The sequence below is a fragment of the Archocentrus centrarchus genome, chromosome 17 (genome assembly GCF_007364275.1).
Source record: "Archocentrus centrarchus isolate MPI-CPG fArcCen1 chromosome 17, fArcCen1, whole genome shotgun sequence".
Lineage (NCBI taxonomy): Eukaryota > Metazoa > Chordata > Actinopteri > Cichliformes > Cichlidae > Archocentrus > Archocentrus centrarchus.
In genome coordinates, this window is record NC_044362.1 from 22,082,035 (window position 1) to 22,096,540 (window position 14,506).

Here is a 14,506-nt window from a genome sequence, read left to right on the forward strand (position 1 = left end):
TGCTACAAGGACAAAAAACCCACATACGCACACAGTTTCAGCAAAAACAAGAAAGATTTCAGACTCAACAAAGTTTGATTCCTGTTTCCCTTTCTGAAGCCTGAAGAAGAGAGAGAACTGGATATTTACAGATTGGTGTGACAGATTGAGTGCAGCAGAAAGAACTAGTCAGCTGGTGTTAATTTGATGTTGTAGGACTGACACAACCAATGAACGTTACAATAATTATGAAAAGGAATGAATTATGAAACAGTAAATAAAGGGTTAGAGTTAATGTGATTTTTTTATTAAAGCTATGGCTGCAATGATCGAAAGAGTCAAACTGACAAAAACACAAGTTTTGGAGGTTCAGAGATCACAGGGTTATGACATCTGGCCACTGTACCAGTGGTGAAAGAAGACTCACATCCTTTAATTAAGCGCTATTGAAAAAAATAAAATAAAATAAAAAAAATATACCCAAGCAACATTCAGAGTAAGACAGTAAATCGTGTTTTAGGAATCCAATTATACAACACTGTTTAAAAAATCATGAGCCACCCCTCATTTCTTTATGTTTTGTTTCCAAGGAGCCAAACTTTTCATTTTAAAAGTGGTTTTGCGGAATAGTTCTTCAGGCTGATTCCCAAAGAGTTACTAGGCAAATACTTGGAATATGGTGTTCAGTGTGTCCTTAAAAAATTTGAAGAAACTGGACAAGTGGAGGACAAACAAGTGTCAGGCCTAAAAAAAAACTATCTACACTAAGTAAGAAATAGGAACAAATCCAGCAAAGACCTGACACAGGACCCAAGAGATTTGGACCTTCAATTGATCCATCTACTGCTATTTTTTAATGAAAAGAAACGAGAAGAATAGGCTGAGGTATGCCAGATTGCTGGACTGCAAATCAGTAACAACAGGTCTCACTTAGTAACAAATCCAAATTTGAAACTTTTGATTTTGGTTCAAATTATTGTCATCACATATGGAAAAGGTCAGGAGAATGGTACAGTGAGTGCTAACAGTCATGTGTAGGACACGGTGGTGCTCTGTCATGGTCTAGGGCTGCATTTTAAACAGTGGTGTTGTGGATCTTGTCAAAATTGATGGAATGCAGAAAAGTACCATCAGTGTTTGATCCACCATGCAATACCATTGGCAATCACTTAATTTGTCAGCATGACAGTGATCACAAACACACTGCAAGTGCATACCTGGATAGAAAAACACACAATGAAACACCATCAGTCATGGATTATCCTCTCCAGAGTCCAGACCTCCACATGATTAAAGCAGTGTGGGATTATCTTTTCTGAGAACAGAACAAAAGGCAGCCAACATCCAAAGAAGAGCTTTGAATGTCCTTCAAGAAGCCCGGAGAACTATTCCTGTAAAGAAATTACAGGAAAGCTGCCAAAGAGAGTTCAGGCTCTGCAGAAGATTAAAGGTGGTCAAAAAAAATGTTGACTTCTAAGAATTTCATTAGAATTCTGTATTTGCCTTATTTACCGCGTCATGTTATTCTCACTAAAGTCTGACATAAAGACTTGTTCAACTTTGCTGCTTTATTTTGCTCTAAATCTCAAGCTCTTCAGAGTCTGTACTGTCAGAGTGAGAGTAACGTCATTTGTTGTTAATAACTGACTGCTGCTCCTCCCTCTGTCTGTGTTTGCAGGATGTAAAACAGACTGGGATGAGATCGGATGCTGGCTGAGAGCTGAGGTTGGTCAGGTGGTCAATGTGTCCTGCTCTGAAGTCTTCCAGCATTTCTCCAGCAATCAAGGTTGGTTCCTGTGCCAGCCTCAGAAAATGCAGTAAAGAACAGCCTCTCATAATCAAATCATCTAATCATCAGAATTGTTAAAATAGGGATGATAATGTAAAAATCTGATTCTCTGATGCTGTGCTGTTGCTCCACTACTAAGTCTAATTATCTACACTGGATAATCACCAGAGCTAATGCAGGCTGGAGTCATTGATGGAGAATCACAGCATGAATTATTCATGTATGTTTGTTGGCAAGAATATATATTTATATATGGTCTGGAATGTTTTTGGCAGAAGTGGCTTGAAATCTTGTCTGCAGGGTTCATTCGTTACAATCTGACAAGCTTTTAGGCTTCCGTCTCCTCAAAGAAAGTCCTTGTGACACCATGAGATGTAAATTCTTTCTTAATAATGAGCTGTTGAGTTTAGCAGTTTTTATATTTACACACAGTATGCATTTTGGCATTCATGTGCTTTGTCTTTGCTTAAAATAATTACGTTATGCAGTTATTAAACTGGTGTTCATTGGACAGCAAGACACACAGACAACAATATTGATCTGTGCTCTGTCGTATTGTCATCACAGGATCATTAGGGGAGGGGAAGGCCACGTTAATTAATGAGTGGTGCTCTTTGCTCTTTTACCTTGATGGAAATAATGGGTCATTATGATCTCAATTGCAGATCACCCAAACAAGCAAGAGTCTTTGCTTTCAGCCTTGCAGTTTACAGCATTTGGACTCCATTTGGTTCCTGTTTGCACAGAGGAAATAATGAAAAAAAAAAAAAGCCCCTTCTGTCATGTATTTTTGTACATCTTTGTTCTGTCAAACAACAATTCAGCTATCACCCGTGTGCTATCTCTGGTGCACCAATTTAACTACGCAGTCCCACAAACACCGATTGACTTCCTCCTGACACCTGCTACGTCCGAGTGAACTTTAACCAGAAGCAGCTGTCAAAGGACATAAAAGAATAAAACATTTTCTGACTGAAAGCACTGAAAGAGTGAAATGGTCCAAGACAGGAAATATTGGTGCAAGTGTACAGGAAGCTTCTAAGTATGTAAACTTAGACATGAGATTCCCGAGGAGTGTGAAAACAAAATAAATCTAAGAACTGAGGTCTGCGGCAACAACATGCAAAAATGCTATTACATATGTTGCTGTAAAATTTAAAGCGAGGCTGCATAATGCAATTATGATGCGATATTCAATTATAAAGAAAGGTATTAACCTGAAGAAATCAATCTGCTCATGGATTCATGAGCATTTTAGAAAACAAGAGCAAATTAAAAAATATTCTTAATTTTTGCACATTAGCTGCAGTGCTAAATTAGCAACAGGGAAACATAGTTACTTATGTCAAAGCAACATTTTTATTCAGGCAGACTTAAAAGAGCTCAGTGAATTTTATTGTCATCCAGTTGTGCTGCTTGTGCAGTAAAATATATGGAAATTAGTCAAAAACCCAGACAGAAATGGACACATGGCTTAACAAAAACAGCTTCACAGAGCTTCTAAACCCAGGATATCAAACAAGCAGCCTGTCCCATCAGGGAATCAAATCCCATCGGATGGCCTTGCAAAGTGTCAAAATTGCAGAGAAAGAGTTCATTTCTGTAAGTTTTCACAGTACTTTCACTTTCAAAACATTGTCTTGAAAGCTATGAGTGGATAGACGGTAGGCTGACTGAATATTGTTGAGATCTCAGGTTTTTCATCACCTGTTTTGCAAATGTGTGGTTCATTACATGTGAAAATTTTCAGAAAGTAGTTTAAAAGAAAGAGAAAATTTGAAGGTTTTATGGGTTATTATACAGTAGTTTTACAGGTCTGGCTAACATGTTTGGCTGTATGTGGCACATAAACTGAAAAGAAACTGACATCTTTATTCTTATCAGATTAAAAAAGTGGTTCCAGAGAGTAGGAATTTATGTATTCCTTGCCTAATAAACAAAAGAACCCTGGTTTGTTCCTGGGAGGAGACACAAATCCCTTTGGGGTTCTGTCAGGAAGGGCATCTGGTGCAAAAAAAAGAAAATCTACCAAATCAAAACATGTGGAACTACTTGCTGTCGTCCCTTTGTGACTAAGGGAGCAGCCAAAAGTAGCTTCTTAATGGATAAAAAAAAATATAAAAAACTGTGCAGTTGAATCACTTGAAATTAACTTTCTACCTTCTTGCTTTGGGCTCCCACATTAGGGTATGTTTACAGGAACTGTACTGCTGACGGTTGGTCAGAAATGTATCCACCCTATGAGGAGGCCTGTGTTTTCAGTGACGACAGCGAGCCTGAGACTGAGGTATACAGACATGCTTTTGTAATCATGCCAGTCAGTGAAGGATGGACATATTGTTTCTACTTCCTCCATCACTGCTTCCTTTCTAGGTCAGACCTATTTGTAGGTTAGGTGTGAGGACTTTTGTTCCAAGTGTAAATGTAAACAACTCAGGGGAAGCTACAGGTCTTGAAATTATTTATATATCTGAATAACCACACACTATATTTTTATATATATTATATATATTTCTTTTCCATGTTTCAGCATATTTGTCACTTCTTGATTTTAAAACTTTTTAAAAATTATTATTCATTCATGTATCTTATAATGGAAGCACCCTTGTAGCTGTAGTGAGACTCACAACTTTACACTTTTAAATTGATATTTTACTAAACCAACTATTTCTCTGTTTCCCTGTCTCCAGACGAGTTACCTTTATACCTTCAGACAAGTTTACACCGTAGGCTATGCCACATCACTCATCTCCCTCATTACAGCCATCGTGGTGTTCGCAGCCTTCAGGTTAGACCAGAGCAGCACACAAACCATCTGCACAGACAAAAGGCAATAAATGGGAAAAATTCTGGGATTCTGGTACATTCAGCATTTGTGTGGTTAGGAGCAGCATCTTATTATTTTAGGAAAATATGCATATATTCAGATGATAAAGCCTCACAGAGTCTTTGTAGTACAGAGGATTATGAATCATCTTACACATGCAAATTCATGAAGTTGTTTACCTTCTTCTTCCGTCTCATGAAATATTAATTTACATGCAGTATACACTTTACACTATTGTTACGCAGGAAGTTCCGCTGCACCAGAAACTACATCCACATCAACCTGTTCGCCTCTTTCATCCTGAGAGCCAGTGCAGTCTTCATTAAAGACACCGTGCTGTTTGCTGATGAGACCTTGGACCACTGCTCCATGTCCACGGTGAGGGCGCTAATTGATGTTTCCATCACAAAATAAATTCCCACATGCTGTGTGATTGAGTTAACAATGGAAACAAAGAGCAAAGAGGGAAAGACACATGGCAAACTGATGAGAGGCAAAGTCCTCTCATTAGACTGATGAAATCTCTCAGCAACAATTTAGGTTAAACATGTTTTTTTTAATAGTAAAAAAAAAAGAAGTGAGTTTTCTTTTTTGATGCTGTAGATGAAGTGTTGACAAAATAACAACTCACATAATAGTCCTCAGTTTGTTCTTTTGTGTGAGGGTGAGGCTGGTTACAGTATGTTGCTATGTAGTTATTTTAATGTTTGTTTTGAGCTTAAATCTCCTGCAGATTAACAGTAAATAAGAATAAACAGTAATAAAAATAAAGAAAAAATAAAAATGAGATTGTCAAAAAGAGTAGAGCAAATGACATTAATAAATAATACAGTACCAGTCAAAAGTTTGGACATTCCTATGAATGGGTAACTTTTGACTGGTACTGTATGTACACTATAAATCTAATAAACAGCAGCAGGAAGTTATAATAGAGAAATGTGTGTGGAGTCTTCAGTCCCAACAGGTCTATTCACTTGTCACAAAAAGAGGAACTGTTGTACGGTTTTATAGAGGATGGTGGAAATGATTTCCTGAAGCATTTTTTCATGGCAGCGGCGATGAATAAATCTGAGGGACAATGAACTCTGCTGCCTCTGTAGTGTGGAATGGAGTGGGTGTGATGGGTTGTCCATCATGAAGAGTAGTTTGTTCAGTGGCCTCCAGATTCGGACCAGCGATGGTTTCAGCCTTGTGGATTAGTTTGTTGATCCTGCTGACATCTCTGGCAATGATGCTGCCCCTCCAGGCAGACAACAGTGAAGTAAATGGCTCTTGCTGCCACAGACTGGTACCAGAATCTTGCTGCACAAATTGAAGGAAGGAACTGAGCTTTCTCAGAAAGTACAGTCTGCTCATCCTCCAGTCCATTCTGTCATTCAAGTGAACACCCAGGTACCTGTAGCTGTCCACTATTTTAATCTCCTCATCCATGATAGTAATGGGCTTAGTTGTAGTTTTTCCTCCAGAAATCAGCCACCATCTCTTTTGTCTTGCTGACATTCAGAAGGAGGTGATTTCTGCTGGACCACTCCACAAAGCTCCTCACCAGTGTCATGCCCAGCTTCCTACTCCTGCCCACCCCTAATACACCCAACCACTGCAGTGTCATCAGACAACTTCTGCAGGTGGCATGACTCACTGTTATACTGGAGGTCAATCAGTACAGAGTGAACAGGATATATATATATATGCATGTTTAAATTGGGAGAATACGTTTGTGTTTCTGGAAGTTAGTTGTTCTCTTCTTTTTTTTTAAATTTATGGTTGTTCTCTTCTTTATTGTTTGCATGTATTCCTGGTCTTTGGTCTCTGTGTGGATATTTTTTTACTGCTTTTTGTCTTTGTGAACTTTTTGTTTTTCTTTGTTGATTTTGTGTTTAGTACTTGTTTTGCATTTCTTGCTTTTTGTGGTCATGCATCTGTTTTTTTTTTTTTTTTTTTAAATCTCTTTATGTTGATTTTGTGTCTGTCTGTAGATTTTTTTTATTTTGTGTTTCTTTTTGATCATTTTGTGGTTTTTAATTTCTTTTGCAATTCTCCTCAAACTGTTTTCCTTCTCTGTGTGTGTTTTGTTGTCATTTTGTGTTTCTTTAGGTTTTTTATTTTTGAAATTTTTTGAAATTGGTTTGAGTTCCTTGGTGGTTATTTTGTATCTCTTTGTACTTGTTTGATTGACTTCAGAAGAAGTTATAATAAAAGTAATCTTGAACAGAACTATTGAGAAGAAGAATCAAATATATTGTTATCTCTACCTGGCTTTTTATTACACAGTAAGATATATTTATATGTTAAATAATGATACATCCAGAACTTGTAACTTTGCTCTGTTGTTTCCTGTCTATAGACAGCATGCAAGTCAGCCGTGGCTTTTTTCCAGTTCAGCATCCTGGCCAATTACTTCTGGTTGCTGGTGGAGGGCATGTACCTGCAGACACTACTGGCCCTAACCTTTGTCTCACAGAGGAAATACTTCTGGTGGTACATCTTGATTGGATGGGGTGAGTAAGAGTGACTGAATTTATCATCTGAGGGGGTGAATCTCAGGACAGACTGGCTGATGGTCACACATAAGCACTCATATTTTATTCCCAACACAAACACTAAAAAACACAGAATATTATATTAAAACATATTAAAATTCACAAGGGTTATCTTCTAAATGAGTACATCATGATTAGCTCTAGCAATAAAGCAAATATTGGTGAAACTGAGGCAGGGTCATAAAACACAGAAGCTTAGTTGAAGGGGGGGGTGTTAAAAAATGTGGTGGAAGAACTGTTTTTTTTTTTTTACTGGTATAAATAAGCTCAGTCATGGATGCATAGACAAACAAATTGGTTTTCTGAAAATGTGCTTAGAAAGTCAACCAAATTTTTGCCTTGCTTTGTTCATATGATTTTGACTGCTGAGCAGTGTGTTTATTTTCCTAAACAGTCAATGAACTGTTTTTATCATTTCCCTCCACACCCTCTCCTTTTGTCGTTGGTCTGTGTATGTTTATGTTAAGTCCCATGATATATTTTTGCTCATACTGAAATATTGGCAGTTTGCATTGGCATGGAGCTTAGATTACACAGATTAATTAATATTTTAGCATTAGAAAATTCTGTAGCACTTTATGCTGTGGCTGATGACTAATGGTGTAATTTCCCTAGAAGTAAATAGAATTTCAGTTAATTTTTTTAATCTGAAATTATGATGTAATTATATTTACCTACAAGTACTTACTAGTAACGACACTTATGAGGGGAAGCTCAAGGAAACAGTTTACCCTGCCTGGGATAGGGTTACCGAGGGCCCACCCTGGATCCAGGCCTGGGGAGGGTGCTCATGGTAGAGCGCCTGGTGGCAGGCCTTAGCCCGTGGGGCTCGGCCAGGCAGTGTGTGTCAGCCTAATGGGAGCCAAGGGCAGAGGCCTTGGCAGACTGATCCCCAGCTATCAAAACTGGTGATTGGGACATGGAACATCAACTGTCTGGGGAGGAAGGATCCTGAGCTAGTGCACGAGGTTGAGAGATACTGGCTAGATATAGTTGGGCTCAACTCAACGCACGGCCTGGGCTCTGGAACCAATCTCCTGGTAAGAGGCTGGACTCTGTTCCAGCCTGGAGTTGCCCTCAGGGAGAGGTGGCAGGCTGGGGTGGGTATCCTTGTATCCCCTTGGCTTGCAGCCTCTACAATCGACTTTTTACTGACGAGAGGGTCATTTCCCTACACCTTTGCGTCAAGGACAACTAAACAACTTCTTGGTGGCAGGGCCTCTGGGGTTGATGAGATTTGCCCTGAGTTCCTATAGGCGCTGGATGTTATAGGGCTGTCTTGGTTGACACACCTCTGCAATGCCACGTGGAGATCTGGGTCTGTGCCTCTGGATTATCAGGCTGGAGTGGTGGTTTCCATCTTCAGGAAGGGGGATCAGAGGGTGTGCTCCAACTAAGGGGAATCCCACTCCTCAGCTTCCCTGGGAAGGTCTATATCAGGGTGCTGGAAAGGAGAGTTCGGCTGTTAGTTGACCCTTGGATTCAAGTGGAACAATGCAGTTTTTGTCCTGGTTGTGGAATGCTGGAACAGCTCTTTCTCCTTTTAGGGATATTTGAGTGTGCGTGGGAATTTGCCCATCCAGTTTACATGTGCTTTGTGGACTAGGAGAAGGCATTCCACTGCATCGCTCAGGGTGATCTTTGGAAGGTGCTGTGGGAGTATGGGATTTCTGGCCCATTGTTTTGGGCCATTAAGTCCCCATTACAAATGCAGTGAGAGCTGGGTCTGGATTGCTGGCAATAAGTCGGACTCGTTTCCAGTATGTGTTGGACTCCGCCAGGGTTGCAAGCAGCGGAAATGAGCTTTCTTTGAAGGGTGGCTGGACTCTCCCTCAGAGCTAGGGTGACGAGTGCAGTCATCTGAGAGGGTTTCAGAGTAGAGCCGATACGCCTCCACGTCGTAAGAAGCCAGTTGAGGTGGTTCAGGTATCTCTTACTGGAAGGAGGCTGGTAGACCTGGATTGGAAAGGAGACACAAATTATACTGTTAGTAATTTTAAGTAGTACATAACCTCCAGATAATTTAGCAGAACTACAAACAAAATTTTACAGTTTGTATTATATGAAATACATTGAAATTCCATTTAATTATAGGTGGGAAACACCCTTTTTTGTGTACTATATTGTGAAGTGCTACTGAAAACTCTCAGGAGATGGACTGATACATTTTACTCCATCTATCTACTAACAGTGAGTGTCTTTAGAAACTTAAAGCTCCAGAGTAATAAGTAATCAAGAAAGATTAAGATTAAATAAATTGTAGTCTATACTCTACTACAGTAATGTGTGTTCTCGCTACATCCTGGGTGTGTGTGAGAGGAAAAACATGATAAATGATTAATTTGGATGAGTAATGTTTTCAGACTTGAAGAAACTGTAACCTTACAGAAAGGATCCCTGTGAACTTAAAAAAAGTCCTGAGTTTGAGGGAAAGCATGGAAAGATATTATAAATAATTGAATCGGTGTTTCCAGGTAAATGTAGCATTGAACTGTTAAATCACACAAAAGCTATCCCCCAAAACATGTTTTTTTTCCAGGTCAACAAGCACTGATAAAGTCTTAAAAATATCACATATCTTATACCATTAAAAGAGATTGTTTGCTAAGCAGGGAAATCACAACAGTTAGCCTGTTAGCAAATATTTGATCAGGGCTCACAATGTCTTAGTAAGCCACTTTGACCTCCATAAACAGTGATACTCAGGTCATAACTAACTAGCTATAAAACTACACCTGCTTTTAAAAATAGCGAGAAAAGCATGTAGAACTTATCATTAGCTGTATATATATATATTTTCCATTTGAAAAAAGATCTCAGTGGGTTCCTGAAGTACAGAGCAGTGTAATTCAATGCTAATCATCATAATCATAATCTCTCCAGGCAGCCAGCCCATTGTTAGATTCTGCTTATGGCAATTTCTACTTTTCGCCCACTCTAGCTCTGATTTCTCTTCTCATCCTCCTCATTGTGTCTGACACCATCACTGGCCACATCTGCCAAAGGTCCTGCAGCAAATGTGTCAGATTTTTGCAGTCTTGGCAGCATCTGCCTGAAGGACCTGTCACAAATTCACTCATATTAACTCCTTAATAAAGAAGAGGTTCCAAGGTCAAAAAAAAAAAGTTTATTTACTTATAAAAGTAAAATGTGACAAAATGCACCAGAAGCCTAATTAATAAATGGATCGTTTTCATCATGGTTTTTGATTTAACTTTAAAGTTCTCTTTTAAGTATGTTACGGCATTTTCTTCTTTTGCAAATGGTGCTTGACTGGAGAATAAGTGCCATCAGTTGCACATTGTGAATATAGTTGTAGAATATGAGATTCCAGGTGTACAGTACAAAAAGTCCCTTTCAGTGCCTTATTATAGTAAAATGGCATAAAGTTGTTGGTATTTTCACACATTTTCTTCATATTGGAGTTAGAAATCTATTTCTAGGCAAGAATTAAGCCTCCAAAAACCTGGAAGCAGTTTATTTACGCAGCAGCAAGCCCCAACAATGACTGCTGCTCTTGTTTCCTCAGTTCCTCTTTCATTTTCCCTCCTGCCCTTTCATTTTCCTGCAATTTCTATGGATGTGTTAAGAGCTTTCCATGTTTTTTTATCCCTTGTTCTTCAGCCAAGTGATTTCCATTGTCTTACTATTCTCAATCCACTGTCTTCTTTTTGTTTGTTTCATGCTCCTGTATATTTTCCTATTTGAGCATGCTATCTCAAGAGGTCTTAATGAAGCACCACAGCTCCTGTCAGTCTAATTTGATTCCTGTTGCCAAAATGCTGCAAACAGTCCGACCACACAGGGCGAAGCAAACACTTTTATTAAGTGCAGCATTTAAAGAGAGAAACAGCGACATTCTTACCTGAAAATTTTAGACAATATAAAATGGCAGAACAAAGCCTTTCATGTCATGTTGGGCTTTTTAAATGCCAGTGCAATGCTGCATTCAAACACAGTGGCAGGAATATTTCAAATAAGGTGATGAATAGAATTTATAGTAAGATATGATTAAATCTGACCTTCAGGGCTACAAGCACGTCATACCAGTTTCATGAAAGAAAAGTCGGGTCATCAGCATTCAGACAGATATTATTATGCTTTCACGTCAGGTCTTGTGAGCTCTTTTAGTTTGGTTGTTGGAAAAGCCGCACCATTAAAAGGCATTTCACAGACAAACAGTGAGTCATGCTGAGGAGGATGGTGGAGCTGGCAACTGCCATTTGGCTGCTTTGACAGGAAGGTAACAGAGAAAAGTAAGAGAAGAAAGTGAAATTCTCTACCTCTGTTACTCTGTGCTGGAGATCAGTCGATTCTACATCTTGTCTGAGAACTTGCGCTTGAACTGTAAGAATTTTTTTCAGCTCCTCGTGTCACAAGAGTCCTCCTTTATAGGCCTGAACTGCTGGTGCTAAACATGGAAGAGTACTACATTCATAAGCATGAGACAATATTAGATGCCATAATTAATAAAATAATATGTTACATCAAGGAGTAACATCTCTGATTGACAGCCACCTTAACCTCTTGTTTGACAAGATCTCTTAATTATGAGAGAGAGTGTTACAATTACAGTTATGACTGTTTCCTGGGGGCTACACTACAAAGCAAGTACAACATACTCAGGATATTTTTTCCCTATCTCTTCTTCTTTCTCTTATCTCGGCTTCTCTTGGCCTAACATCAGCAATCAGGCTAATCGGTCACACATAGGTGGTTTTCAACTCAATAATTCAACCCAGAGTTTCCCAATCTAGCTGCAAGCATGTTTCACTGACAGAGGTGGCATTGACAATCTGAAATTTGAGAGGTTCACAGGCAGCAGAGTGACTGATTTTTAACAAGAAAGAGAAAACTATAAATTAGAAAACTCTGAAATGACACGATACAGTCTGAAAGCAACACAGCTGCTGCAGACAAAGCAGCAGTGTGTAAGCGAATGTGAAAGGAAGAAGAAGGCAAACCACCTTAGTAATACTGAAAACCCAGGATTAAATCTGAAGTTGCCTCAATAAACCCAAATCCTGCTTTGTAGTGCAGGGCTCTGGTATCTATTTCTTATTAGTCGTCTTTCACACAAGGTTTAGCTTGCAGCACTCTCAGCTGTTGATAAAAGGAGGATCACCTTAATAAGTTCAGCCATTCCCCCAAATTATTATATTTTGTACCTGACAAAGGACACCAGATGCAGGGTTGGTGTTAGATTGCCAGTTGCTTTAGTTATAGTAATAGTCTAATCATAGCAATAACAGACAAAATGCATTTGAAATAAAACACTGCAGTTCAATATGTGGATATATGTGAATATTTTTGTCCTGAATGTTTTTAGACAAGCCACCTGAGGTGTGAACTTTGGATTCATATACACACAATGAGTGGAGCTCAGACTGTATCCAGAGTAGCGCTGATGTGTCTTATCAGCTTTTTTCCAGCTTTACAGTCTTGCTCTCTCCTGTCTCTTGCTTTTATCCTGTGTGTGCTTCTTTTTTTTTTTGGCATGGAACAGCTGCAAGTAGCACAGAAATAAATTTGATACACAGAGTCAACTTAATATTTTATATGCTTATCAACATTTCCATAAAAATAATGCAGCAAACATATGTGTTTGGCCTGGAGCTGTGTTCAGATTAATTTTACTTGACAGGTAAACAGAGCATGCATAATTAATTCCTGCCCTTACATTATAGGGCTCCCATCTACAGTTCTCATACTGTGGGTTTTGACCAGATTCTTCTATGATGACAGAGGGTATGTTTTATTGTTATTATTTTTATATTACTACATTTAATTTGAAGCAGCTACTCTGTGTCAAGTATTAGACCTATTTTGAGTTTACACTAGGTTCAGTATTACACTGACTTACATTTGGCTTTACCTGCAGTTGCTGGGATGACACAGACAGTGTTGGCATCTGGTGGATAATTAAAGGACCAATAACAGCCTCACTGCTGGTGAGTATAGGAGTTAACCACCAAGTACCTGATTAACTCATTGTTCACTTAATCTTGCCATCCCTGTCAAGCTTTCTGTTTTGTGGTGGCAGATTTACACTTAAAATTTTATGAGGAAATTTTAAACTAAACTGGGGTTCTTAGTTTCAGGCAGAGGAAATTTGTGTCCATTGGGGCGGTGACCGTCAAATACTAAATAATTTACCAGGAGTGTTTTAAAATTTCAGGAGCTTGTTAAGAAACATTCACTGCTGGTCTAATTACACTTTCAGAATCCTCAAAACATTACCGGAACAGGAGCTATAATTTCTAATCAGCCCTCTGTTTTTTTTTTTCTCTCAATTTGCAATTAGATTTTCTTTTGGAAAAACGGAAGGTTAATAAATATTTGCCAACATACTGAGAGGCAGAGCTAGGGAAAAGATTTCTTGCTAATCACATTTATTGCTGGCAGAGGTTTAGATAGCTAATTAAGCTAACTTTAGTTCAGTGAGTTGAAACTGACATCTCTGGTAGACACTGTAATATTTCAGTTAACAGAAGGTATTTACATCAGAGGTCTGTTTAAATTAGGGGTGGGCAATTCCGTTTTTGAGCTCAAAGCCATCCTGTAGTTACGCAGGGTTTGTATTATGTGATGCGACAGAGTACTGCAGACATGCAGGGGACAATTTTGCCTCAAATATTACCCAGATAAATGCAATAAATACATTAATTCTCCATGTAATTTACTAGTCCAAAACACAGTACAGTGACACATTGTAGTTCGCTTTGAGTTCACCTCAAGTTTTTTCTGTGTGCAAGGAAGTAGGGCTGCAACTAAAGATTATTTTGGTAGTCGAATAATCTGTCAGTTTTTTTTTTATCGATTAGTCAACGATTATTTCAATCTTACCTAACCTGTTCAAGCCTGCCCACCTGTTAACATCACCTTGTTGTCTCTTATCACAGTTAAAATAATGAAACATAAAAATACGAGTTTGAAACTAATCCAACGTATTTTTAACATAATGTGACATCACAATAAATATCAAATAAACAAAGCATATTAAAGTAAATGCAATTTTTATTTTTACATGAAGAATAATGTGCAAATGAATAAAAATGGCCTCTGTCCAAAAGTGCAAATAAGGCTTCATCCAAAAAAATTTCCGTTCAAAACAGCTGAAAAGTTTACAGTTCATGAAGAAGTTTACTATTCAGAATGAACGCTGATATTAATGCGAGAAAAAAATAGGAGCCAATGTAGCTGCTCCTGTTGTCCTTCACTCGTTAGCTAACATAACTGAAATGGTGGCTCTTAGCAAACATCATCCATGAGAGCTTGTTTCTGACAGGTAAACTAACAGAAACATTACTGTATTAACAGTAACAGTTATTAATTATTACTGTACATTAACATGGTATCAACGATGCACTA

The 14,506-nt window shown here is 38.5% G+C and overlaps 1 protein-coding gene across 1 annotated transcript in view; it reads left to right on the forward strand.

The window, feature by feature from the left end:
- Positions 1–14,506, forward strand: part of LOC115796251 (pituitary adenylate cyclase-activating polypeptide type I receptor-like) — a 49,024-nt gene that overhangs the window by 24,262 nt on the left and 10,256 nt on the right. The window contains exons 3-9 of the mRNA XM_030752567.1: positions 1,658–1,765; positions 3,955–4,055; positions 4,459–4,556; positions 4,841–4,973; positions 6,940–7,093; positions 12,823–12,883; positions 13,017–13,086. Coding sequence (XP_030608427.1) covers positions 1,658–1,765; positions 3,955–4,055; positions 4,459–4,556; positions 4,841–4,973; positions 6,940–7,093; positions 12,823–12,883; positions 13,017–13,086 — 725 coding nt within the window. The remainder of the gene's footprint in view (positions 1–1,657; positions 1,766–3,954; positions 4,056–4,458; positions 4,557–4,840; positions 4,974–6,939; positions 7,094–12,822; positions 12,884–13,016; positions 13,087–14,506) is intronic.